At 49.2% G+C, this 26,071-nt stretch overlaps 1 protein-coding gene across 4 annotated transcripts; it reads right to left on the bottom strand.

The window, feature by feature from the left end:
- Positions 1 to 1,173: 1,173 nt before the first annotated feature.
- CACNG5 (calcium voltage-gated channel auxiliary subunit gamma 5) lies at positions 1,174 to 22,890 on the bottom strand. Of its 4 annotated transcripts, XM_064522753.1 has the most exons (10): positions 22,735 to 22,890; positions 21,365 to 21,539; positions 16,957 to 17,102; positions 16,213 to 16,443; positions 14,800 to 14,883; positions 7,064 to 7,299; positions 5,836 to 5,922; positions 4,960 to 5,100; positions 3,562 to 3,707; positions 1,174 to 3,229 (listed from the first exon to the last, which is right to left on the bottom strand). In XM_064522753.1, exons 6-10 carry the CDS (start codon positions 7,269 to 7,271, stop codon positions 2,972 to 2,974), a joined length of 840 nt encoding a protein of 279 aa, XP_064378823.1. In that variant the 5' UTR covers positions 7,272 to 7,299; positions 14,800 to 14,883; positions 16,213 to 16,443; positions 16,957 to 17,102; positions 21,365 to 21,539; positions 22,735 to 22,890; the 3' UTR covers positions 1,174 to 2,971. The 4 variants fall into 4 exon arrangements, with proteins under 4 accessions (XP_064378823.1, XP_064378824.1, XP_064378825.1 ...); XM_064522754.1 differs by lacking the exon at positions 16,957 to 17,102; XM_064522755.1 differs by lacking the exons at positions 21,365 to 21,539; positions 22,735 to 22,890 and adding an exon at positions 18,460 to 21,181.
- Between the last annotated feature and the right edge of the window lie 3,181 nt (positions 22,891 to 26,071).

Genomic DNA, 26,071 nt, shown 5'->3' on the forward strand with positions numbered 1-26,071 from the left:
GAGCTGCATTGCTGAATGTTGAGTGGGAGGCTGATGGCAGGTGAAAGAAAAAGCTTTAGCCTGGTGTAGTATTTAGAAGTGTCAGCGAGCACAGTGAAATTTAGGTATATATCAGGCAGCTTTGAACTTTTTTAACCCTTACTCCCAGTAATTTGCTCTAAGCGTTATAGTTCAAGTGCATGTGGATGTGTGCACCAAGGGTCCCAACACCAACTACTCATTCATGCAAAACGTGAGATATTCTGCTTGTAAGAGTGCAAACAATTTTCTACGTAGTGTTGTCCAAGCAATTATCTTTCTAACAGCCGGCAGAGAGGCCTGACGTCCCATTTGAGGTGCACGAATGGAGCTGGGGAGTTTAAGGCTTTAAATCTTGTAGGCATTAAACCTCTACCTTTCAGCAGTCCTGCACTTACGGAGGGTTGTGCTCCCTGAGTAAACGTGTGAACTCCTGGTCTCACAAATGGAGCCACATGACGATGAGCTCTCCTGTGAATTAGAATAATTTAGTTTTCTAATTTGTCCCTAGACTCTGCTAAATCTGCTGGGGGCTTGAGAAAGGCGTGAAGTTTTCTTTGTCTTCTGTTTATGCGGGCAAGTATTTAAGTTATAAAACAAAAAATTCTGTATCTAAACAGCACAAAGGAAAATTCCACCCTGGGATGGAGATGTCTTAGGTGGCACAGGATAAACTGCACTGAACAGCTCCTCCATGCTAGAGACCACAGCCATGTGGGACAACCCTCATGGTTTTTTGAGCATCAAAATTATTCTGGTTCTTGGCAATACCCAAGGTCTCCCTTCCAAGAGTAACTCCAAGAAGACAAGAGGAAGATGCAAAGGCAACGGCTTTGAGCCACCAAAACCACTAACATCAAACTAGGTCGAAACAATCCTTCCTAGCAGGATTGCAAACCCCCCACTCAGCATGCCGGCTGGAGCCTGGCTGGCTGCTGCGGAAGGGCTGGTAGCTGGCTGTAAACTCCTGTAAGGCCAAAAGCTCTTGAGGTCACATTTCGGGATCCACTGGCTGATTTTAACCAATGTCAGCCCTGCTAGGACACCATTTGCATGACACTGGACAGGGAGTTCGGAGCCCGTGAATTAAAAGGCTGGGCTTTACCTTTAGCTGGGGTGAACAGATGAAGAACAACAAGTCTGAACACCGGACGGTATGGCTGTTTTTTCTTTAATGCTTGACCATTCCTAGAAGCTGACCTACGTACAAACTGTCTTTTAGAATGAGAAACAGATGCTTGAGGGAAATACAAAAATTACAGGTAAATACAACTGTACGTACAAAAAAGATGCCCTAGTTTTAAAACTTAGCAAATTAAGGAGTAAATGACACTAAATATACATTACTTTCCTTATTTGAAGGAACTGGACAAGAAATAATCTTGTACGAGAGTCGTCTGGCATATACACATATAGTGAGGTCCCATATGACCCTGTGGCGTCACAGTCAACACAGATAGCGGGTGCTGCTCCAGGACTTGGACCCTAGTTTGGAGTAGTTAATAAATAATAAACAAATAATAATGAAGCAGCACAACATTCATTACATATTATGTTACAAATGAGGTCAAAAGTGCATATATTCTATTTGTTTAAATTACAATAAGATGAAACAAGCCCAAGTGTACCAAGAATCCTGGAGGGTTTTGTTTTGCACAAATGACAATTTCAAAAAGGTTTGAAGTAACAGGAACAGAAATAAAAGAACAAAAGCTTTTTGACAAAGCTTTCTTCTGCAAGGTGACGAGCCTGCACTTTCCAAACGAGTGCATGAGGGAGCATTACCTTTTTGTTCCCCAATCTTCATTTACAATTAGATTGATACTCGCACCCCGGCAGCTTTTGGTCCTCTAAGACCAAAATGCATCATATGAAATATTTAAAATTAAAAACTCAAAACAGAAAAAAAGTAGTATGAAATGCAACTAAAATACCATATTCTGCAAAAATAATATATGAGCCAATTACTTTGCTACAGTGGACTAGCTTCATTAATTTCAGCTATGCCACTTTAAACCAGTTTGGGATCTTGGCTTTAAATAATTTGCACTTCTGTCTGGGCCATACTCAGGTAGCCGTAATTCCACCTAACTCCTATGCCTAGGATTTCCAATGGGAAGCTTTTAGGTAGTTTTCAGCTGCACTGAAATTCTCCCAGTTGCTCTTCAGACCTCCAGACTATCGGACTATGGAGTAAGTCTGGGTGTCTGAATCACCCCGAACAGTAAAGGCATCCCTGGGCTGAGGTGCACGGGGGTCTAACTTGCAATGTTTAAGGAACAGTTTGCAAATGGCCCTAGAGAAACAACAACCTAACTCTCTCTCATTGAGAACTAGTTGAGCTAGTTCCTGTTACTGCCTGATTAAAAGTAATACCCAGCAAAGAGAGATATCAATCAGTAAATAACAAATCAAGTTATAATTTCTATTTTTCTAATGGTGACTGTTACTTGTAAATTTACACAAATTCTGTAGTCCAACTCGCCTTTAGGACAGTAAATCTATGATTAAAGGATACAACCAATCAAATGCACAAACTTTTGCAGCCTACCTAAACCAAAAAATACACTTTCTTCTTGTTCTTTGTTCTATTTGATTATCTTTTCTCTACTATCGAGCCCAGCCCTGGATTTATTCCACATGCAGAAGTACCGCTTGCTCAACGGCACGTTGTGTGTGTGTGGAAGAGCTGAAAGAACAGGGCTTCAGAGAGACTTTAGCTTTACGGGGAAGAATTAAAAAAAAAAAAAAAAAAGGAAAAAGAAAAAAAGAAAGGAAAATATCCCAATTGTCTTGGTTATATTATCAGTTACATAACCAATTTCTACTGTTATATTTATGATTCTATAAATAGAGAATTGCCCTGAAAGAGTGGCCTACAAAATGACAAACGGAGTCAGGACACCGCAACTGTGCCCTCTTCATCGCAGGGAGGTGAGGAGGCGTGTGGCGCTCAGCACGGGGACGAGGACATCTGGTCGTATTCGGGGCACTTGAGCAGGGCTGGGTAGTTACTGTTCATCTGCAGGGATGCCTCGCTGGAGATGTCCGAAGGGCTGCGTCCACGCACCCACGCATCCGGGTGCAAGAACTGCCCGGAGTAATCGGAGCAGTTGCTCAGACGGGGACGGTAGAAGCTGGGGTGAGGGCGGTAAATGTCCTCGGCAGTGTATCTTTTCATGAACAAGTAGACGGACATCACGCCGGCGCTCTGGAGAGGAGAGAGAGACAGGACACCTAGGCAAGCCCTTTCTCTTCCCTATGCTCCTGGGACCCTACAATAAATACTGTGGACAACATCTCCTCCTCCTTTTGATTCAAGCACTCGTCAGATGATCGGCCCCATGAGCGCTCCAGGCTTGGGTTTCTCTGTCACCTCACAACATGTGCCTCCCACCATGCTATATATTGCTCATCTGACCTCAGGGTCTGCCTTTAAAACCCATCACTGTCCTCTTTCTGCTTACAGCCTCTAGTGCCCAGCACCTGAGAATAGAATACGCTCATTACAGGCATGTCACAGAGCTCACAGCTGGCCAGTACCTCCGTGAGAAGGAAAGAGATAGCAGAGAAAGCAAATGACCATCCGTATTTGTAATTGAAGAAAGATTCAGAGTCCTTGGTCCTGTTCAGCATCTCGTCATTAATGCTGGAGATGTACAGAACCAGCCCCACCACCAGCGACAGACCTGAGGAGACACGAGGGAGAAAGGCAGCAGGAAACGCGTTAGGTGCAAAGAGGTTCATGAAGCACCTCCTTAAGACAAAACTTGCAGGTGAAACCGCAAACAGGCAGGCTGCGCTTGAAATGCCTGGGGAAACAGGCTGCTCCCTACTGAACTAAGCCAGGGCATTTAAATCATTTCAGTCGAACCATTATGTTCTTAAGCAAGTTCCTCTGAACTGTGCATGGTGTAGGAGCCTGCTTCAAAGCTCAGCTGTCACAGCTATTTGTTTAACGCTATGATAACACCATGAATAAAACATTCACTTGTCTGATGCAGACATATCCTGGCTGATTATTTTGAGGTTTCAGATCTCTCCTGTGACCGACTTACCGTGAGAAGTGTCCTCTCCCCACCCTGCACTCACAGGAGCTGCTCCTGGGGGAATAACTGCGGGGGCTTTTCCTCCTGCCTCCCTGCGGCACGGCTGCCTCGGGTGAGTCTTGCTGGCAGGCAAGCACTGGTAACCGCAAACCAGCGCAGCTGGGGGTCACGTCTGGAGCCCCCCAGGCACCAGCTCAAGTGAGCAGCCGAGACAGTGGGCAACGAGAGCGCTGAAAAGTATCAAAATGAACGTCCCCTATGGTCAAGAATTTGCTGCTTCTTTCTAATTAGATATAGCACGCAGGATGTGATATTAATATTGATTTTTGTTTTGTCCAGCAGGGCTTGCATCCCTGAGGTCAGTGCTCACCAGCCTGTCACATCTGCTAGCCCCGGTCGCCTCATCGTGGTGCCCGGGTAGGGGCAGGCACTTCAGCTTGGGGGAAAGAAGATTTTGAGAAATGCCTAAGTACCCTCCCCCCCTCCAAAAACAGTCCAAAAGAGAAACATTTTCACATGAATGGCCCCAAACTCACAATGCCATTTTTTCGGTATTGCTGGCAGCCTCCTCCCCGTGTGCCATTACATTGCTGCTCTCAGTGGCGAATTCTGCCTATAAAACTACTGCGTGAACCTGGCTCAGATTTCGGTTGTGCCATGTGGGCTATTTTACCTGTGGCACCAGTTTTACCTGTGGACTAGATTAAATTGAAACATAATATTCATATTCATAATATATTCACGTTCATGAATTATAATATTTAAAAATATATAGTTCATGGCAAACAGTCAAATGATTGGGGTTTCACGACCCTCCACCAGGCCACAGAAAAGCTTGCGGTAAAACCTGACAGACGCATGATCAAGGGGAATTTTTGCTGACAAAACTCACCAGACAGGATGAAGAATATTCCAGACACGAAGGCGAGTATGGTCCTGTGAGGCCGAATGTGGCCGATGTTGCTCAGTATAAAACCAATGAACATGAAAAAGAGGCTGACCAAAGGGAAAGGGGTAGCAGAACGAATCATCTCTGGTTGGGAAAGGAGCAGAAGAAAGTGCAATAGGTTAATCCTGCCCCTGGCTGGACGGATGGCTCCACCTTGTCCCTCCTCGCTCCCGCTCCTCCTGCATGGCCCCCGGCCCTTGCAAGGGTCCCCCTCTCCTCAGGCATCTTTGCTAACCAGGCGGCTGAAGCAGCAATTCGGCGGAAACATCCGTTCATGTTTGTATTTCCGAGGGTTTCCATGTGGAGCATTACACAGGGGGAAAAAAACCCCACCCATCAGAACCTGTGTTTTTCTCCAGTATCGCTGCAAAATTGTTTACTCAAGACTTTTACTTATTAAATCAAAAATGACTACAGAATTTATAGTCAGAGCTGTGATGCTCCATCTTTAACTCATCCCACTGGGTAATGTGTAAAATTGACCGCTGCAGAAGAAATACTGCTGCAAATTACTGAGAGGAGAATATAAAGCCAAATGCTTCCATAAACCTAAAGCGCTGAACAGGCTGTGAAAGGAAATTGTACTGTTTACAGCCTCTGCGAGCTTCCTGCCATTAGAAAAAGATGCACCCAAAAATTTAGGAGCACATCAGATGATTCACACAGTAAAAGACATGGTTGCATCCTGGTGTGGCAGCACCCCCAGTGAAGCAGGAGTGTCCTCAGCGAGGACACAGAGGGGATTTCTTAGGGGGGTCCCTAGTGACCCGTTGTGCTTTGCAGGCTGCAAAGAATAGGACCCCGCAAAACATCACCTACTCAGGACATTGATTGTCGATTCAGACGTCAGCTGGACGTTCATGGGCATGACGTATTCTATAGTGAAGCACCGGCCACGCTCTTCACCTGCAGGAAAGAGAGACTGATTCAAGCCTGCAGTTTAGTTGCAGTTTTTTATTTGGGGGTGTGTTTGTGAAAAACGTCTTTAAAATTAATTTCAGTGCATGCATAAAAGCAATTTTGCTCTTTCGTGCTGCTTCTATCTTGAGTGTTAGTATCTGGTGCTGAAGAATGTATCTGTTAACTACAATCTCACTGAGAGATCAGCTTCCTGCCTTTCAAAATGTCCCTGCTGAAAGAGCGATAGCTGGCTGAACAGACGCGAAGGAGGCCAGCGTTTTGCTCAGAAACATATCAGCTCTATCAGTACAGTGCTGGTCATTCAGTGCATTTTTGTGGGAATACTGAAGAAGAAAAATAACAGGTTCCAAGATGGGAACAGCAGGTAAAATCCTCATTCTCAAACTGCTCTTTCCAATGAATTTAGCACGAGCAATTGCTCCTTCAAATCAGAGAGCTCCAAATCTCACTGTGCTTGCTGGGGTCTCTCAGGACTGTACAACGGTAAGGTGGCTAGCGAGTGGTGGGGTGACAGGCCCTTTCCATGTGGGACAGATATTTAACATGTGACACAGAACGTGGGATTACAAAAAAAGGATTCCCTGAAACACAAAAGCACAAACTCGGAAGCCAGAAGATTTAAGGTCATATCAGGAGAGGTCTCAGTCCCTCTCTCCTAGGGCTTTTTCAAAGCAGTGTTTCAAACTTGACAACACTTTGAAACTGTCAGTGCGAAATCCCCATTTATATGGGTTTTGTTAAACTTTCTCCCCTCGGCCAAATCGCTTCATCAAAATCAGCATGAACAGAGGAAACATTTCAGCTGACCTGAATCTAAATTTTCCAGGGACAAAAACATTTGGTGCCAGTGCCCAAGGGGGACCACGGGTCCTGGCCCATGGAGGCAGCTCCGGCAGGGGCCACAGCGGCAGGAAGGAACCAGACTCATGCCTGCACATGAAGCAAAACATATCCATTTGACTGATGAAGCCAGCACGGGGCAGTTACATGCCTTGCCAGTGGCTGGGCGGGAGTCTGGAAGCACAGTTGGGCCCAGCCTCTAAAAACCCTGTCTGCCCGTGCCCTTTTCTGCAGAAAACACGACAAAAACCTCAGCAGTGAGAACTTCTCCATAGGAAGGTCATACCTGCCAAAAAGCAGACCCTCCAGAGCCCCGAGTGCAGCGACATCTTGATCTCCGTCGTCTGGTTTTGGGGCTGGACGGTGCCTTCCTCCAGGTAGAGCCAGTAGTCGGTGCTGACGGAGATGCCGAGGAGGCCCAGGCCGCAGACGGCGAAGACGCTGCTGAGCAGGGTGAGAGCCTTCCTGCCGCACGTGCTCATGCCGAGGCGCATGGGGGGCCGCGGCGCCAGGACGGGGTGGCTGGGGAGCACAGGGGACAGCAGCTCAGCGGCCACTGCCGGCTGCACCTCAACTATTCGCAACTTTGCTTTCTTGAGGAAACGCCAGCGTCAAAAGCTTTGCCTCCCCCCCGCAATTGCTTATTTAGGTCAAGCTGAAATAAGCCATTAAAAAAATCACAGCATGCCCTGACAGATGGAGAATTTGAACCAAATCCTACCTGACTGCCGCCCTGCTTCGGCCAAGCGCTCACGGACTTGCTGAACGTGCTGCAGAGCACGTGAGAGCCAGCCCTGGAGACACAGAGACGCGTCCTGGCCGCCGAGCCGTTTATCTGCTCTGCTTTCATTTGCTTTATGTGAATGCCTACTGCTCCATCCAAATCCAATACTTCGTCTAGCTAAGGATTTAGCCAGCCAGCTAACCTCAGTATCTGGCTTCCTCAGCGTCCTTTAGCATCTAACGCTCGGGTGAGGTCAGCAGCGCCAGCGGTATCTCCTTGCTACAGGAGGGCACCGAGGTATGAGGACGCCGAGCTCCCAGATCTGCAGAAACATGCAGGCACCAGCAGGCAGCAAGCACCAAAACGTTTTCGATGCAGGCGGTGACATGCCCACAGCTACGCAGACCCCTGAGTTTCCCAGACGTGAAACCAGTGCTGTAACTGGGGCTGGGGAGCTATGGCTAGGGGACGACTGCGATACGCTCGTCCCACTCGCCACAGCTCTTGTCATCGGCACCTCCCACATGGTGCTGCCTTCTTGCACTTCTAGGATAAGAGACAGGACGAGAGGCAACGGGCACAAACTGAAACACAGGAACTTCCATCCGAACGTGAGGAAAAACTTCTTTACCGTGAGGGGGACAGAGCACTGGAACAGGCTGCCCAGAGAGGTTGGGGAGTCTCCTTCTCCGGAGATATTCAGAACCTGCCTGGGTGCGATCCTGTGCAATGTGCTCTGGGTGACCCTCCTTGAGCAGGGGGCTTGGACTAGATGGTCTCCAGAGGTCCCTTCCAACCTCAACCCTTCTGTGATTCTGTGATACATTTACCCATGGGAAGTTCTCAGTTATTAAGACATTCCTGTTTTTCCAAAAGCATGCTACATTTATACATACTAAATGACATCAGCAAGCAAATGAAAGGGGAGCAGCCTGTGACACACTGGTCTCCCTTTCTTGCTCTTTCTTGCGCTTGCTGGAGCACAGCCACGCTGGGCTGCAAGCACCAGCATCAGCTGAACACAGGAACTAAACTGGTCCAACCTGAGCTAGTACTTCAGTGGGAGACTGGGGAATGTGGGCCAAAGAGCTGCGGTCAGGCTCTAGGCAAATATTATAGACGGAAATGCAAAAACACCCTCACACCCCATGTTGATTATGGATGGAACTTCTTTTGTTTTTCTCTTTCATTATTGCTAATTTGTAGAAGCTAGCAGTTCTGCAGTCTGCTAGCAGACTGATAAAGTCTTACCAGAAATCACAATTCTAGTGCAGCAGGGAAAAAGAACAACTAATACGGGGGGAAAAAATGTCATGGAAATGACAGATGAGAGGAATAAGAGCAAGAAGAACAAGATATGAGAGAGATGGGGTGTTCTGATGAGTGGGAATGAGGCAGATAGCTCTGTTGACTGCTTTTATAAAGACGGTATGAATCACAGATAAATGCCATATCATGTATATATTCCAAGGTACATTTTGCTGTTGTTCAGCATTGCAGACAATGAGGGGAAAAAAATATTCCTGCTAGACAACAAAGCTACCAAATTTAACACAGTAGCAGCAAGATGTATCTTCCTTGGCCTTCTTTTTAAATTACACAGACCTTGTTCATGCTGTGTGAAGTTTCAAGGGACAAGAAATGGGAGATGACGGAGGACTGGGCTCCAAGCATGACACAATATTTAGCTACTGTGGCAAACTGTGTGATAAGGAAGGCAGAATCATCCTAAACAAACAGATGTAATGACTTCGTTTCATTTTAAACATCTATTCCCAAAATAATGACAGATAAACATTAGAGGGGTGGCACATACGTCACACATCCCTCTGGATGTCAGCTTATGAACTTACACAGGAATAACTCCATCATGTCTATATTCACATCCTGTATTTGTTATTTCAGCACATGCTGGTGAACGGGCACTTTGGAATAAAGGTTTTGCTTCTGGTATTGCTGCAGTGAAAGATGATGAGATTTAGCAGTTAGATCAGGGAATGTGACTCCTGCCTGGTCCAGATGACTGGGCCTTGCTGTTCTGGAATGTTTCTGGGGGGACACAGATTTTTTTCTTCCACCTCTGATGCAAATATATTAATACTTGCTTACAGAGACTCTCAGAGATGCCAAAAATCCTCATAGTGTGCACTTCTACACTTGAAAGCCTCCAAAGCAAAACTTCCACCATAGTTTCCTCATGATTAATATAAGCAGATGATACTCTGATAGTTATTTCTTGCCACTGAACAGCTTGCAATTCAAGCTCTTTCAAAGGAGCTCTCTTCTCTTGCAATGTACATCCCTGAGATACCTATAAAACCAATGCATGCAACTAAGCTCCCCTACAGTCCTATCTTAGAATGATCTTACAGCAGGTTTCATACAAGAATAATATGAGGGAAACATGTAGTTACTGCAGAGTCCAAATAACTGCATTTACTGAACAGATGCAACACACAAAGCCTATCTGCACCTTCATCTTGCTGCTCTGCGTAGAGTCAGAGATAAAAGGCAGTGAATGCTACCAGAAGACTCGCAAATTATTTAGAGAGACACACACACACATGCACACACTTCTTATCCCATACTACACTGAGTACAAAGCAGTCAAGTACATCTTGCTAGGAAGCAGATGTACTTGCACCTTCCAATGCTGCAACAGCTATGACTTCTCTTCCATATGAGATTAAGGATTTGGCTCTTCCTATTTTCACACTGAGCGGAGTTTTCGCAGAAGGTACCGACCTACAGGGAAAGGAGTGCTGTCACTTACAGACAGCCCAAGCAAATGCTCCAGCTCATGCTGCTGCAAGCTTTACACTGCTGGCTTTGCTAGGGAGTGTTATTTTTATGTTTTTATTTAATGGTTCCTTCAGGTCAAGAAAACCAGGACATTAGGTATTCCCAGCAGTGATTGGGCGTATTTGCGTTCTGTCCACAGAGGGGGGATAGGAAAGAGAGGGTGCTGTTCTCAGGCAAGTGCAGGGTAGAGGGTGAAACAGGACCATGGGTGCTCCTATTTACCTAGGAGCATCAGTCACCATGTGAGATTATCATGTCTAAGCCAGGTACACGCTGCTGAGAGGATGAATAGCAAGACACACAGAAGATATTCCCCAATTTTTTTTTTTTTTTTTTTTTTTTTAGGAATTGTTAGGCAGCAGCTAAAGAGTGGTAGTAAGCTAAAGTAAGCTGAAGAGTGGTAGTTACAAGGCAGAGAAGCACCTCCAAAGGCAGCGCTATATTTTGACAGTCCAGTAACAATGCTGAATTGTTTTAATATGTGGGAAGGGAATAAAATCATATTTACCTTTACAGAGAACATGCTGTTTCCCAGCCCTTTAAAGATCCCCTTCGATCCTGCAACATGACCAGGCAAAGCACAGATCCTCTGACTCATCAGTTCCTCCCCCTAACCCACTCAGCCATATTTTCTGTTGCCACAACTAAATGAACAGTGTTTACTACAGAACATTTCATCTCTGTTGGCATTTCGGTGCCAAAACGGTAAAAGGAGCTCAAATCAATTCTTGGCTCATGTATCATCAACAAAATTCTTTACTGCACATTTTTTGTTAATAAGGAGCCAAAAATCAACGTAGGGAGTATGCAAAAGTCCAGATAAAGCCATTCAGCAGGAAATAGCTAAGCATGTGATTCCCTGTGGTCTGTTGTTTGTCAACACCCAGGGCTTAGAAAAATATCCTGGTTTGGCATAATTTATATTGGTCACTGGGGCAACTCTAGCAGCAGGAAAAAAAGGGGTCAGGCATCAAAATCACACCTTCCAGTTGTCTCATTTCTTTTCTCTCTCACACTTTAATTTCCATGTAATCACTTATTACTGCTGTGCTGGAAAATAAAATCCAGTCTGACAAAGCGGGGGACGGGGATGCAGGGAAGATGCACAGCAGCTACTCAGAACAAAGCTTTTCTGAAGTCCAGTGCCTTAAGAATCAGCAGGGCTACTAAGAGAAAGAGTTTTCAAGGACATAAACAGGAGTTGGCTTGATTTACAGCAGAGATTTAGCCCCCAGTAAACGTTATAAATTGTGTTATGCTTCATACAGCTAAAAAAGTGAGGCTGTCCGGTTTCCAACAGTATCTGTATGACAAATTAAACAAATATAGCCCCAAAGAATTCCAAGAAATAGGACCTTAGAACTGTTCCTGTTCCTTCAATCACACCGTGCCTTTTGGTAGCAGTCCAGGGAATAATAAAGGCAGTTTGCAATGTAATCTGCAGTCCTCATAATGAATTTCTTTTTGTCTCAGAGCCATAGCTCTGACGGGAATTGTACATGCACCTCTCTAGGACCGACATGTTCAGAAACTGAAATGAATATTGGCCTTGCTACCAAGCCAGTTCACCCAGATCCAGGAGTGACTTAGAGTCTGCGCTCACTGCTCCACGGTCACAACAAGAAAGTACTATCCTGGTCTGATTTTTGAGCCCACACCTCCGTGACCTAACGCAGAGCACAAGCCGCTGCTCCAGGCTGTGTGGACGGGCTGTGAAAAATAAATGTGTCACTGGCGGAGCAGGATGAGTTGTATCAATATATCACAGCTCCCGAGCTGTGGGAAACAACATTCCTTTTTACCCAGTGTAAGAGTAGAAAGAGCAGGGCTAAGCCAAACAGAGGAGGCAGCTATTGATTTTTGTGTTGCTAGAGCACCACTGCCAATTTCCTGACGTTTGCGATGAGGGGAAGCACAGCCAAGGTTATCAGAGCAGACGGGAGGGAACGTTTCATTTGTGGAGGGCTGCTGGGATCCAGAACAAACGCCGCGGCCTGCCTCTGCGATTTTGAAAGCACGGTCCCTGCTGCAAAGCGAAGGCACAAGCAAATCACAGCTGAGCCACGGAACTGAGGCAGTGGAAGAGACTAGGGAGAACATAAAGAAAGAGAAATGACAAACGGTGAAAAGGGGATATGAAACCTACTGAGCAAAATATCAGAGGTACAAAGAGCATCAGGGAACTGGGTAAGAGCCAGCGAATGCAAGAAGAGAGAACGAGCTGTGATGGAGCTAAACTGAAAGGATGAGTTCCCACTAAGCTACGACAAAAAAATTGGGCTAGCTAAAAATAAAGGGCCTTCAAGCAGCACGATTGCTTTCTCAGGACAATGCAGGCCACATGTGTGGGCAAAAATAGATAGGTCAAGGAGAGCAGCTCTTTCAGAAGTAAACTTTCTTAGCTGTGAGGGTTTGGGCAACAGGACCAGGCCCTGGGGCTCGCTGGAGGCCGTGCCCCAATTTGTTAGTGTGCTTTAAGGGTGAGGACACCCCTTTACACAGTGCAACGCCAAGCTGACCCCCACTTGGGCTAATCGGGACAACTACGGACCATAGCTACACTGTGACAGCTGGTTTTCAGGTGCACCGCACACCTGCAACGCAGCAAGAGCCAGAGATCCTCAAAATTTCTGCAAATCCAGCCTGTGCAAAGGGGAGGGAAGGGTTAGGTATTTCGCATCCTGAAGAGAGTAACACCTCAAAGCCTGGAATTGGGCAACCAGACCCAGCTTGGCTCAGGGAGGCTAAAAAACCATGAGACGCGGGAAGTGGGTCGGAGCCCAGCAGCCTGCTGAGGCTGATGGACAGCGAGGAGCCAACGCTGCCAGGACACGAAGAGCAGCTCAGCCCTCTGCCACACGCACACGGGCTCTCCGAGCGAGCGTCACGTGCCCGTTGAACTGAATGGCTGCCGTTACAGTCACTAATAACCAAAATGAGATAGCAAGACCAGCACGAAATGGAATAGCCACTACCACTGAGCTTAAGAAGCACCCAACAGGAGCAAACGCTTTGCTACTGGAACAGGCTGTGCAAGACGAAGCTTTCTGGCCAGTCAGTGTCAGCTTTGCTCTGACTCTCTGACTAATGCTCCATTGATTTATAGAGAGGTTTTTATCTCAAAGGATCTTGGCGTGAGGGGGCATGCAGCAACACCACTTTATCTGCAGCTGGGAATACGCAGCTCAGCGCAAGTGAGGATGAGGGGAAGATCTTATGTGAAGTGTCCACAACTCCATCTGTAGACCCTGGAAGCTGCAGATGGCCAGAAGCAACTCTGCAAATCCAGCCTCAAAAACTCAGTGATTTGGAAAGCTGTGTAAAATATTTTTGATGCTGGAGTTACTGCTCGGGAAGCAAAGAAAAAGTGTATTACAGGCAGGAAAAAACCCCAGCATGCAACTGCCCTTTTTCCGTACAATAACTGAAGGAAAGTCAGGATGGCTGAAGAGGAAAGCAACGTCTCCCTGAACTCTAACAGAAAGGGAAACGGAGGAAGACCGAATGGAGAGATCTGCCCTATGCCACGTGGCTATAGTGGCCGGTTCATCCAAGTCCTGGTGGGAACAACGTGCCCACGAGCCCTGTCCGGGCCGCGGGGCCCCACAAGGACACATTTTCCATGGGAAGATGGAAATACATACAGCAGCATTACAGAGCTGCGTTAATGCCACAGAGAAATTCCTCAGTTCAGTTTCTGAGAGAGAAATTATATACTGGAAAAATTAAGTATAAAAATAAATCTTTTTGATGTGGAGGAGGTTTAGCCTGATACTAAGAAATGAAACGGTCTATATCATAGCCATTTGAACAAGACCTAGTAACTGCTGCTACCAGCAGCCATAAACTTCAAAGGAATCAATACAGAACTTGAAATCTTCCCGCTGGCTGCTAACAGCAGCTCTGTACTGCAAGGCCAACACAAAAACTAGCATTATAGGCATTAGGGAAACAGCAGCACTGAGTCAGTCAAGAACACCAGGCTTGCAGGCTCTCGAGAGAGAGTTTTTTTTTTTTAAATATAAGGCTAGTTGTGAATCATTTAAACCTAAATTAAGCAACAGCAATGATAATCCTATTAATTTCTTTCTGGTGATCAGACACAAGAAGCAGTCAGAATTATTCCACCTGGAAAATAATTAGAAGAAACAATGTGTGACCGGAGCACTGTAATGTTCACCAGTAACACATTTAACGCGTGGGATTACTTAGTATTTTTCTTTTAAACTTGACACTCAACTTCTTTGAGAAATTCCCCTTTTCCCTCACACTTCCCATGCTTCATTTCTTGTCCAAGTTATTTTTTTTCATGCTTGATCAAAATCAGTCATTTTACTGCAATGCAAGAACAAAGAAAATTCTGTATGGAAAGCATCATATTTTTCTGTGGAATCCCCAGAGTACTCAGCGAACTCCCCAAGGCTGATCCATGGCTGCTCTCCCCTCTCGTCCTTACCATGCCTCGGCCCTTTTGCTGCACGCTACTCAAAACTTGCCTTTTTTGTCTGGTCTAGGTTTGCAAGAGTGGTTGTGTCACGGAGGAACCAAGCACATCTTCAGCTGCAGATTGCAAGGCATTGCTGCTCCATTACAGGTGCAAGAACAAAGTACAGGGAGAGAAAATGATATTTCCAAGGTCAAAGGAGCAGCAATTTCGATTTATTTCCCAACCCCAGTCCTTCAGCCAGACCCTTTCAGGAAAGGGATGCCCCCGTCATGCAGTCCACCCCACTGCAGCCACCGAAAGGACAGGCTCCGGTCCAGCTTTTGATAACACCAGCAACCTCTAACAAGTAAAATAATCAGCTGAACCGAACCAAACAACTGATGACCGCGTTCCAGCTCACAGTCTCCAGCACAGCTCATGCACATACAACTAGTGCTCACTCACATGGTCTTTCTGGATCCACAAATATCCCCCCCAAAACCTCTTGTTAAACATATCTTTCCTACTGATCAAGTGTCTCATTGCTGCTTGGCGCTTCAAGGCTCTTACCTCTTTTAACCCCAGCTGAAGTAATGCTTTGGCAATCAGAAAACCTGCGATGCTCACTTTGAAGGTCAACAAACCTGGGTTCTGGCAGACTGACCAAGAGGCAAGTTTTGCAGCGCAAAAATCGCCTCAGTCAAAGCCCTGGCTGCTGGCTGCTTCCAGGAGGAGCCGGGAGGGGGGCAGTCGCCGGCGTACGAAGGGCCCAGACTGCGTGAGACCACCGGACCGCAGGAGACCACCGGGACCGCACGAGGCTGCCCAGCCTCAGCTCTCCACCTCTGAGCGACTAATGCGAGGGGTACACCGGGCTGGGAGAACAGGCGACAGGCTGATGGCAGGCAGGCCATCACATCCACACTCCAACAGACTGTAACGCTGCGGTTTTGCAAAAAAGCATGATGCAAAATGCATTTCTCAAGAGGGAAGAAGCAGCTAAAGTCTTGAGCTCACAATACTGCCCATGCACATGAAGTCCAGTTCTCCAGATATAAAATACATATACATTCAAAATTTACATCATCAACAGGGTGAGACTTTTGCTTTGTGCAGTCCTTTCCCAATGCCCTTTCACCCTCTGTGTGTAAAGCAGACGTCTGATATTCATCTACATGCAATATGCTAGACTGTTCCCAGTAAGGGACGTGACTCAAACTGCAGGTTTTAATATACTACCAAGAGCTACAAAGGAAGAATAACAGGAAATATTAAGCACTGTAAAGCAAATCAGCTGGGAGCTTTGCTATAAGATCTGCAGAAATCTCACTGCTCTGTGCTATGCAAAATGGTGCTTCCCCATTAACCTCTGTACGCTGTAATTTACTGGCTGCACTTTACAGCCTAAATACATAAACCCCAGTAACCCAATGATCCAGTGACCCTCTTCTGGCTTCAGCGTAGTGTGCCGCCCTCGGCTCACCTTGTCTGACGCACATGAAACTGGTGAAATCCCAGCAGCACGGATAAATGAAGGCAACTTAACCTCCCTGAATATGCAGGAACTGGAGGAAAGCAGAAGAGCAGCTGGCTCAGTAGCAGATATGCATCCAGATCACATCGGGACTGAGTCTGGTTTGGTCTAGCGGAACATTAGATCTTCAACAGTTGCTTTTTGTTCACTTCCAAATGCTGTTTAAGATGGCACAAAGTCCTGCAATGGTTTGAATTCTGTTATATATTGAAAAGGGGAAAATAAATCTCTTCTTTGCATACTGACAGCTTTTCAAGGTCTCTATGTCCTTCCTGCAGCAGGGCAGGACATAATGTGACTGAAGATCCCAGACACCTTTTCCGTATCTGGCCATGCAGGATATTTAGGTTGTTTTAAACTGATGTGGCTATGAACAGAAACCACATATGCAGTGTAAGCCTTTCCCTCAGTCCCGCAGGAGCCATGAATTATGAACACCAATGCAAGAAATTTCTCTGGGCTATAAACTTTTACTGCTACAGAAGGTCTAAGAACAAGCCCCAGTTACACGCCCTGGTTTCAGAAGATGTAACTGCTATTGTGAGGATGTTCAACGGAAAGGACTCATCTCTTTGCCAGCACCGTTTCCTTCTTTTTCCTTTAATGCTCAATGCATGACAGCTCAAGTTAAATTAAGCAGTGTTGGGAGGAAAAAAATAGCATCAAGAGCCAGTTAAAAATACTCCACCTCACCCTTCTCTCCAGCTTTGCATGTCCCCTGCAGCACACGAACCCCAGGCACCCGCGCAACGGGACGCAGGGAGGGTCCTCCGTGTCCACCAGAAGAGCTCTCCTCCCGCTCAGCGCTTTGGTGGAGCTCTTCTTGGAAGTGCTGACAGCTGTAGTATTTTTATGAATACGTGTGATAAATGACAGAAAGCAAGAAATCCCCTGAACACTGTTTTTGCCTCTGAACAACAAATCCTGCAGACTAACAGCACACTGTGCAGTCTGCATGTGTGCAGATCGCGGCCCGGGAGGCCTTTAACCACTCTGCGCTATTAAAGACAATTGCTAGCATGGAGCAGATGCCTTGTTATTCAGCGAAGAGAAGATTGCCTTCCCCTTCCCCACTTAGAAGCCAGCTTTACTGCAAGGCCGCTGAGTACCGCAACAATGGCATATTGAAACTGGAGAAGGGCTGTATTACCCACACTTCAGACAAGCATCTAAACAACTCAAGGGTCATTAGCTGCTTCCATTACAACGAAATGGCCAAATCCAACCGCTCTCTCTCTTGGCTTTGCTTAAGCAGCTTGGGACACAGCTTCTAACCTCACAAGAACGTTGCCTTTGTGCATAAGCTCTTGAGATCTGCCACTGAGCATCCACAGAAGCTTGGGCTGATCTTTGCTTTACGGCACTTGTTAGCTTTAATAGTCAGGACATGTGATTTTAAAGCATATAACAAGCATTTTTCACTGCATTTTTGAGATACTAAACTTTGTATTGCCCAAGATTTTAGCAAGACTCATTGCCAGTTCAAGGATTTAACTGTTAATATCCCAGCAGATGGGATAGGAAAAAACCATGCACAATGTACAACAGACTGTTGCTATTCCCAAGGAATCCAGCAATTTAAAAGAGCATGGCTTAGCCTTCTGCCTGCCTGCACTGACCCTCTTCCCTTTTTGAGCCCCTCCAAACTTTCCTCTGCTTGATTTACATACAGAGTAAGTTCTCTGGAGCCCAGACTGACTGTTCAGCCACTGATACAGTAAGACCCGGCCAGGTCCTTTGCAAACAGCGGGCAACAAAGATTGAAACCCTGCAAGTTCCCATGCCTCCAAGCGATCCCCACACAAGCCGTCTAGGACTTGAACAGGAGCAGCGCAGCTTTCTGCCGAGCCCAGCACGACCTCCTGAGCACATCCGTTCCCCTGCTCAGCATGGGAAGTGTGGCCGCATCCTGGAAAAGTCTGCAGAGAGGAGGTAAAGAGTCTACCTGGCCTCACACCTTCTTCATCCTTCCCCCAGGCTGGCACCAATGATGAACCCTGGCCTGAGCATAGTGTTCTTTACCTATGCTCTTCTCCTATTCATGCGGTCCCTTTACAGCATCGCTTGTTCCTGCAGCAACCACCCAACAGCACCTCTCCTACCGCTTATATAATAACCTGATGTTTTCTGCTCTGTTTGGTTGGTAAGATGTTTTACAGTAAGAACATACTATTAGTCAGAACATATGACACTGACCCAGAGATACTGCTTTCCTCTTCAGCCATCCCGGCTTTCCTTCAGTTATTGTATGGAAAAAAAGGGCAGTTTCGTGCTGATTTCTTTCCTGCCTCTGGTACACCTTTTCCATGCTTTAGGAGAGATCTGCTGCTTCCAAAGCAGTAACTCCAGCATGAAAAATATTTTACACAGCTCTCCAAATCACCTAGTTCTTGAGGCTGGATTTGTGGAGTTGCTTCTGGCCGTCTGCAGCATCCGGGATCTCCCAACAGTATCCAAGCGAAACAGTCATTTTCTATCAGATGCGAAGTCAGTGCACCCCTGAATGTCACCGGAGAGACACAAGCACTGAGCCTCCCTGCCAGCAAGAATTAGGGGAAAGGAGACACAGAGGCAGGAGATGGGAACCTGGTAATGGCAAGGAATGAAAGCGGAGCCACAGCTCAGTTCAGGTATTTTGACAATGTCACAGACTGGGCTTTCTGTCTCTGTAAAAGAAATGGCATACACCTACACTCAGTGAGGCTCATCCGAAGGTTAAAGAGCACAGAGGAAGAAAGAGCAGCAGCCAGTCCTACCACAGTTGCTGATACAGCTTTACCCAGACCCCACCGAAGTGCTGGGAAGATCTCGCAGCTCATGGGCTTTGAGCCATGACTTTAGCTGTGGCACAAACAGCATGCTCGCGGCCCGTCCCACTGTGAGAGCGAGCGCAGAGGGTGCAACAAGATCTCCTATTTCGCCTCGTGCCTCAGCCAGTCCTCCCGCAGCACCTGCTTGCCTCTCCTTCCGATCCTCACGTGCACCCGCAGTCGTCTCTCCCCCGGCTCTGGTATACGACAGTGGTTGACTTCAGCATTGCCTCAGGTAGGTCCCGGATAGTCAAAAATTATCTCTTCCCAAGATGAATAATATCTCAATCTCTGAGCTGCTAATCCTTACAAACAGATGACTTAATTTTTGCGTGGGACAGCATCCAGTGGCTTTGTCCTGAAAAATGAAAGACTAGAAAAACTTTCTACATGAATGGATAAGCAATGGTTGATGTTTCTGGCTTTTTTTCCCCTCTCTGTTTACTATATCTCTGCTTGGTGAAGCTTCAACTACTCTTAGTCCAAGACGTGCCTGTATAAACCATCTGTTTTCCTGCTTAGGTTGACATTATGGTATTAACTACTTCTGCTGAGTTTGGGTTCTGCTTTACACCATTTAATAACTGGAATCAGGGGGACACAGGTGCTTGTCTGGGAGACCTGCTGCAATCCCATGCTCCGGCCCCCTCTGCAGCACACAGTACACCGCACTTCTCAGAGGGGAGTGAGGGGCCACAGGTATTCACAGCCAGAGCTGGTGCAGAGAAAAGGGAAACCTCTTTTAATCAAACATTTAATGTCTCCTGAGAAGAAAAGAAATCTGGGGCACGGTGCTGCTCACTTGTAGGGCTGCAAAAGTGAGTGAGGACCTTCCTGTTCTCCACTGCGACCCTGACAGATCTGAGCCTCTGATCCCTGCGGAAGGGGGTGTCACCCAGGAGCACTGGACATGCACTGAATGGGAAAATGAATTATCTGCAAGTTGTCTTGGGTCAGTGGGTGCCATCTGCTATACGCTCAAAAAATCCCCCGTCAGTGCAGCTGTAAGCACCACTCCAGCGAGGTTTTTCACTGACGAGCAATGATGCCTCCCTCAGTAACGAAGGAAAAGCTGGAAGTCCCATCTTGCAAAGGGACTGGACACAAACTCCATTGATCTGTAGTATCACATTTTCCAAGTTTGATGACGCATTACTGTGGTCCTATGATAAATCCCATTTTCTCAGTAAGTATTTTAGTATAAACGTCAGAAGTATGTGGCTGTACAACAATAGAATTGGTGTAAGTGACTGTGATTCCAAATCCTGGTTTTAGAGCGCAATTGGAAGCCAAGCCCTGACGACATGCAGTGAGATTAAGACTCCCAGGTAACTTTTTGAAACTAGGACCTATACTCACTTACCTAGTTATTTTAAAAGTGCAACCTTAAACCCAAAGCTTTAAGTCTTCCCAGTTTGACACAAGAAGAAACTGCTGGCGCTCACTCTGAACACTTGCATAGATCCTAGCTTGCTGATCCAGTTAAACTCTCTGTAGGATTGTGCATCATTTCCCTTTCTTATCTTATTCCCTTCCCTCTCCAGAACTGAAGCTGAAGTTGCAAATGTTGTGGTACGGACTCTGCCAGATGGGGATTCATTCAGCTCAATGAATATATTCAACAGCTACAATAACGCAACAAGAAATTGGAGAATTAAACATAGAGAAACACTTCTGTCTCCCGGACACCGCGCTTTACAGCTGCACATCAGCCCCCGCAGGGCCGAGCGCGGGGTGCTCAGGGAGTGGGCTCATTCCTTCCGCCGCTCCGCTGTCGACCCCCCGGGGAGCCCCTGCTCGGGAAGACGTCCTCCCCCCGCAGCGGGGGTCCACGAGAGGAAGCGGGCTTTGCAGAGCGGGCCGGCCCCACAGAGCACGCGGTAGCTGTGGGAAAGCTGCTCTCTGGGTCCCAACCAAGGCTAAGGAGCGACAGCGGAGCGCCACAGCTCAAAGCGAGTCTCCTGCTGTCTGTTTTCTCACATGGCTCAAGACGTGACAGACTGAAACGGTCCCCCTAAAACACAGCAGCACGTCAGCCTCCGAGGGGAGCCCAAGCATACAGCACTTGGGAAATCAGAAGGCAACTGAGACGAACAAGGCTAATGCGGCAATGCTCCTCCGGCAAAGCCGTCTGCCCAGGGTCGGACCAGCAGCGCCCTCTGCTACCTTCACAGTTGGAACTCAAAATACCCTTTTTTTAGCATTCTTGCTGAAATAGGGCTACTTCCAGTGAATGCAACTCCCTCGCTGCCCTGCCCCAAAGGCTTACCTGCGCCATGCAGCCCACCTACCTCGGGGAGTGCCTCCTCTTCCTCGCCTCCTCCGCCTCCGAGTTCAGGGAGTTTGCAGGGAACGGCAGTGCCACGGGTGGGACCAGGGCGCTGGCCACTCCGGACGGGCCTCCTGCTCCTCGGCCGACACCGGCTCCGGGCGCGGGGTGACAACACCCCTACGACTGCTTTGCGCCTGCAAGATGCAATGGTAAAAGCTGCAAAGAAGCATCACGCTTGAGGGGCTGATAAAGTTTTGCAAAATGCCGAGCAATTAATCAACAGCCAAACTGCGTGTCAGAAATCCTCCCAGCCCGCTGCCGCGGTGGCTGAAATAACACATTTCGTGTTTCACCACCTCTCAGAGGATGTGAAGAACTAGTGTGTGCAGAAGTGAAGGCAGGCGCCACGTCGCCGTTCACTTGTTCATATGGCAACACATGATCCAGCTTTTTTATTTATTTATTTATTTTACTTCATTTAACAACCAGGTCAGGTCTTTCCCATATTGCCTCTCTTGAATTCACACTACCCTCTCTAAGAGATTTACTACGCTGGAAGACATCAGCAGCCCCTTACTTCCCATGGATTTTGTATTTTGTGAAAAATGCACTTCCTTCTCCCAGCTCAACGTGCAAGAGCCGCTGGTGAGGACGGGGATGCTCACGGTGCCAGAGACACGGCCTGCTGCGGTTTTGATCGGCTTCGCCAAGAAAAGGCCCTGGGACGAAGGGTTCAACGTGCAGTTTACCATGTGCCAGAGGCAGCCCCGGGCTGTCGGAGCTCGTGTCGCTCCACCTGTGCTGGCAGAGCGGTGGCAATACGGCCGGCCAGGACATGCACACCTCCCGGGTTAACGCAAACCAGCTGGGTTAACACAAACTGGCCAAGTTAACACAGACCGGCCTCGTTAATGCAAACTGGCTGGACCATGCAAACTGCCCGGGTTAACAAAAACCAGCTGGGACACGCAAACCGGCCAAGTTAACGCAAACCGGCCAAGTTAATGCAAACCGGCCAAGTTAACGCAAACCGGCCAGGACACACGAGCCAGCCGGGTTAACGCAAACCGGCCAGGTTAATGCCAACCTGACGCGTTAACACAAACCGGCTGGGACGCTCAAACCAGCTGGGTTAACACAGACTGGCCAGGACACGCAAACCGGCCAGGTTAACGCAAACCGCCCAGGTTAACGCACCCCCCTGCGAGGGGCCCGGCCTCGCCGCGCAGCTCCGCCGGCCCCGCCAGGGCACAGCTCAGCGCCGGGCTCCCGCACCCGCCGCGCGGAGCCGCCAGCGAAAGCCCCCGGCCGCCGCCCCGCGCCGGCCCCAACCGCCCCGAACCGCCCCGAACCGCCCCGCGCCGGCCGCCGCCGCCCCGCCGCACTCACCGGGCGCCGCCGCCGCGACGCGGCCGCTGCCTCGGGGACGCGGCGCGGAGGGTCGGGGGAGCCCGGCAGGCGAGGGCATCGCCCGGCGGGGACAGCCCACTGCCGCCATCCCTCCCTCCCTGCCTTCTCCGCGCCCCTTCCCTCCCTCCCGCCCCCCTCTCCGCCCCCCGGCCCGCCTCCCTGCCGCCCTCCCCCTTCCCTCCCTCCCTCCCGCCCTCCCTGCGCGGCGGCGGCGGCCGCTGCCCCCGGGAGCAGCCGGGCAGAGCCAGGGCTGAGGCGAGGGGGACGGAGCGGCTCCCTAACCGCTGCCGTGCGGTTCAGCCGAAACACGCAGAAGATGAGAGCGGAGCCAGGGACGGGGGCGCAGCTGCGCCGGGTGCTGCTGGGTCGCTCCTCGGGTGCGGGGGGAGGAGAAGAGGTCAGGAGCGACGGGGCTCCCGGAGCGCAAGCGGCTCCCCCAGGCCGGGAAGACGTTGCCCCAGCGGCAGGGCCACCGCCAAGGCTGCCTGCAGCAGCTTGCGGCCGCAGCCCGCAAAGCTGGGATTTGTATTGCGATTCCTGCAGCGAGGGCTCGTTCTTCGAGCGGGCTTTGCCCGTCCCAGGCCGCGTCTCCCCTCGCTCCTCGCGCAAAGGCCAGGGCGTGCGGTCGAACAGCGGCAAGCGGTGCCGGACAGCGGGTGGTGGCGGTCGTGGCTGGCACTGCCGGGGCTCCCCAGCAGGGAAGTAGCAAGAGCAATTCCTCAGTTACTGGACAAGAGCAAGCGACTGGGCGGAGTCCAAAAAATCCAGTCTGCAATAAATACTGGATCACACTTTGTGCACACCTTTAGCCACGCATTGTCTTTACCCCCAAAATGCTTCACCGATTCCCAGTGTTTGGTCTAAGAAGTGCCAGCATCTCTGCCCGAGATGTCTTCGGTTAGCAGAACTCGAATATCCCGCACTGATAGTTCAAAATAAGCGGAGACACCAGATGTGGAGGAGGTGCTGGTCGGATGCCTTGTCTGAAGTCGGAGCCATGCGCTCTGGCTTGCTGAGCTCCGTTTTGGTTTACAGCAGTACTAAAAGGCGATGCAGGTGTGTGAGCTTTTATTTTTGCAGCCGTGGGGTGGTGGAGCCTAGCACGGGACACCGCCAGCGAGACCCAGGCGGGTGGAAACCTGCCTCCCGGTTGGGCCGCAGCTGGCAGCCGCAGCACACGGGGTTGTTTGTCATTTGCAGGGCTGTGCCTGCATGTTCTTCCACACAAAATTACAGTGAAACTTGAATTGCAGCAAATTGTTTGTTTTCCTGAGCTAGTATCTCAGACCCCAAAGGAAGAATTGCCTGGCATTGCAAAGATGCGTCTTTCAGCACATCCTTCCTTGCAGGTGGATGTGTCAAAACAAACCTAAAATGTATTTAACCTCCCTCAAACACTGCTCATTTGCATCAAGAACTAAAAGGGGCAAATCCATCCGGTGATGGACAGCAAGGAGAGAGCAGGGGTTCAGTCGGCAGCGTGGGATTAGCACTGGGAAGGGGCAAAAAGGCAACGCTCTCCGGTGGCCCCTGTCCCCCGCCACCACCAAGGCGGAGGCTTTCTGGGGTGGAGCTCACCTTCAGTACATCACCAGTACGGTCAAAAAGCTGCAACAGGCAGGTTACACCTAGATTTGCATCATGTTTCCATCATGGCTACAGTAGTTTAATCTAGTAGTTGGCTGAAGTTCATCATTTTTATTATCTCTGTATTACTAAAAAAAAAAAAAGAAAACCAGACCAGATCTTCATTTGTCTCCAGAACGGCAATCTGCCGTACTAGCTGCCTACATACTGCGCAGGATTATTTGACTCCACCATGAAGAAGTGCTGTGGTGTGTACAGACAGTGACATAATTAACCATTACAGTGTAAGAGGCCCCCAGCAGCCATGCATATAATCAATTAGAAATACACATTTTGGGCTTCGCTCCTTCTCTCTCCGTTTTTATTTTCCGCGCAAATGTGTTTAAGCTAAAAGAAAACGCCAGGGTGGATTTTACACTGCCGCTCGTCTCGTGCAGCAGCTTCCGCCATTGCAAAGCGCCTTCGCGCTGGCGCCGGCAGCGTCTCCGCTCCGCTCCCCGCAGGCCCGGGGGCAGAGGGCGCGGGCAGGGCTCCGAGCCGGGCCGGTCGGGCCGTGCGACGCTGCTCACGCGCCCTGCGCTGCCGATGCTGGCGGAGCTCCACGGCCACGCGAGGAGTCGTTCGTGAACGCGCCCCGAGCGAGCCGAGCGCCTCGCCGGGAGCGTGCCGGCACGGACTCTTCCCAACGTCGTGGTGCTGAGCTCCAGATGTCGGCCCTGGAGCCTCCCTGTGATGTCTCCCGAGAGCTCGGCAAGCCCCAGCCCGCAGGAGCGCGGCCGAGTTTTCCTGTCTTCTTTCCTTCCCCGTCACAGCAGCCTCCCTGCCAGTTACAAAAACAGTGAGGACAGAATCGACGGGAGCCCTTTCCCCCAGGCAGGGGGTCAGAGCAGCAGGCCCCGGCAGTGGCTGGCACCCTGCATCTCCTCTGCATCCCTGCTGCCCTCCCGAATTTTGGGCAGTGCTTTGCCAGTCCCTGCATCAGCTGTGTGTTTGCTTTATCACCGCCTGGTGCCATCTCAGCGTTTCCAGGGCCGTCTCGCTGACCTCCACGCTCGTGACGCTCCTGCTTTCACTGCCCCCTCCCTGCCGCGCTCCCCCCGGGCAGGTGAGGCTCTTCCCCTGCAGCCACACGCGGGGCTGATGGAGCCGGGGGGGATTTTGCAGCTTGCGTAGCATCAAGCAGCTGTGAATATCTCTGCAGGGTTAAGTTTGCCTCGGCAGGAGCACCTCTGCCAACCCTCGCACCCGTGGAGCAGCGCTTCGTACCGCATTGAAACCAGCCTGAAAGTGTGAAATTTCACAGACGTCGGAGCTGGTGTCCTTTGCCGTGGGCCCAGAGGCAGAACAGTGAGCGGGGATTTAAGCTTTGATAATGGCCCAGACTAACAGCAATTCTTCATAGCGGCTCTGGCCGGGCTGCTAACGGCAGCAGCGGAGCAGTGAGGCACCGCGCGCTGCCGTGTCCCGTAGCGGGGTGCGTTAGTGGGAGGGGTTTTAAAACCCCAGGAGGGGTTTTAACCTGTGTAAGAAAAAACGAACATCTCTCAGCAGAAATAAAAAAAATGGGTGTTGAACCTTTTATTTAATGCAATGGATAAAGACACTTTCTGCAGTAGGGAAGAGGTAGGTACCTGAGGGCTGCCAAAATACCTCAAAGAGCTGCCATGATGAACCTCTCTGCAGCAGGGATCGTCCGTGAGCGTCCCTTACGGCCGGGGGGCTGCGGCGG

The sequence above is a fragment of the Dromaius novaehollandiae genome, chromosome 18 (assembly GCF_036370855.1).
Source record: "Dromaius novaehollandiae isolate bDroNov1 chromosome 18, bDroNov1.hap1, whole genome shotgun sequence".
NCBI classification, from domain to species: Eukaryota; Metazoa; Chordata; class Aves; order Casuariiformes; family Dromaiidae; genus Dromaius; species Dromaius novaehollandiae.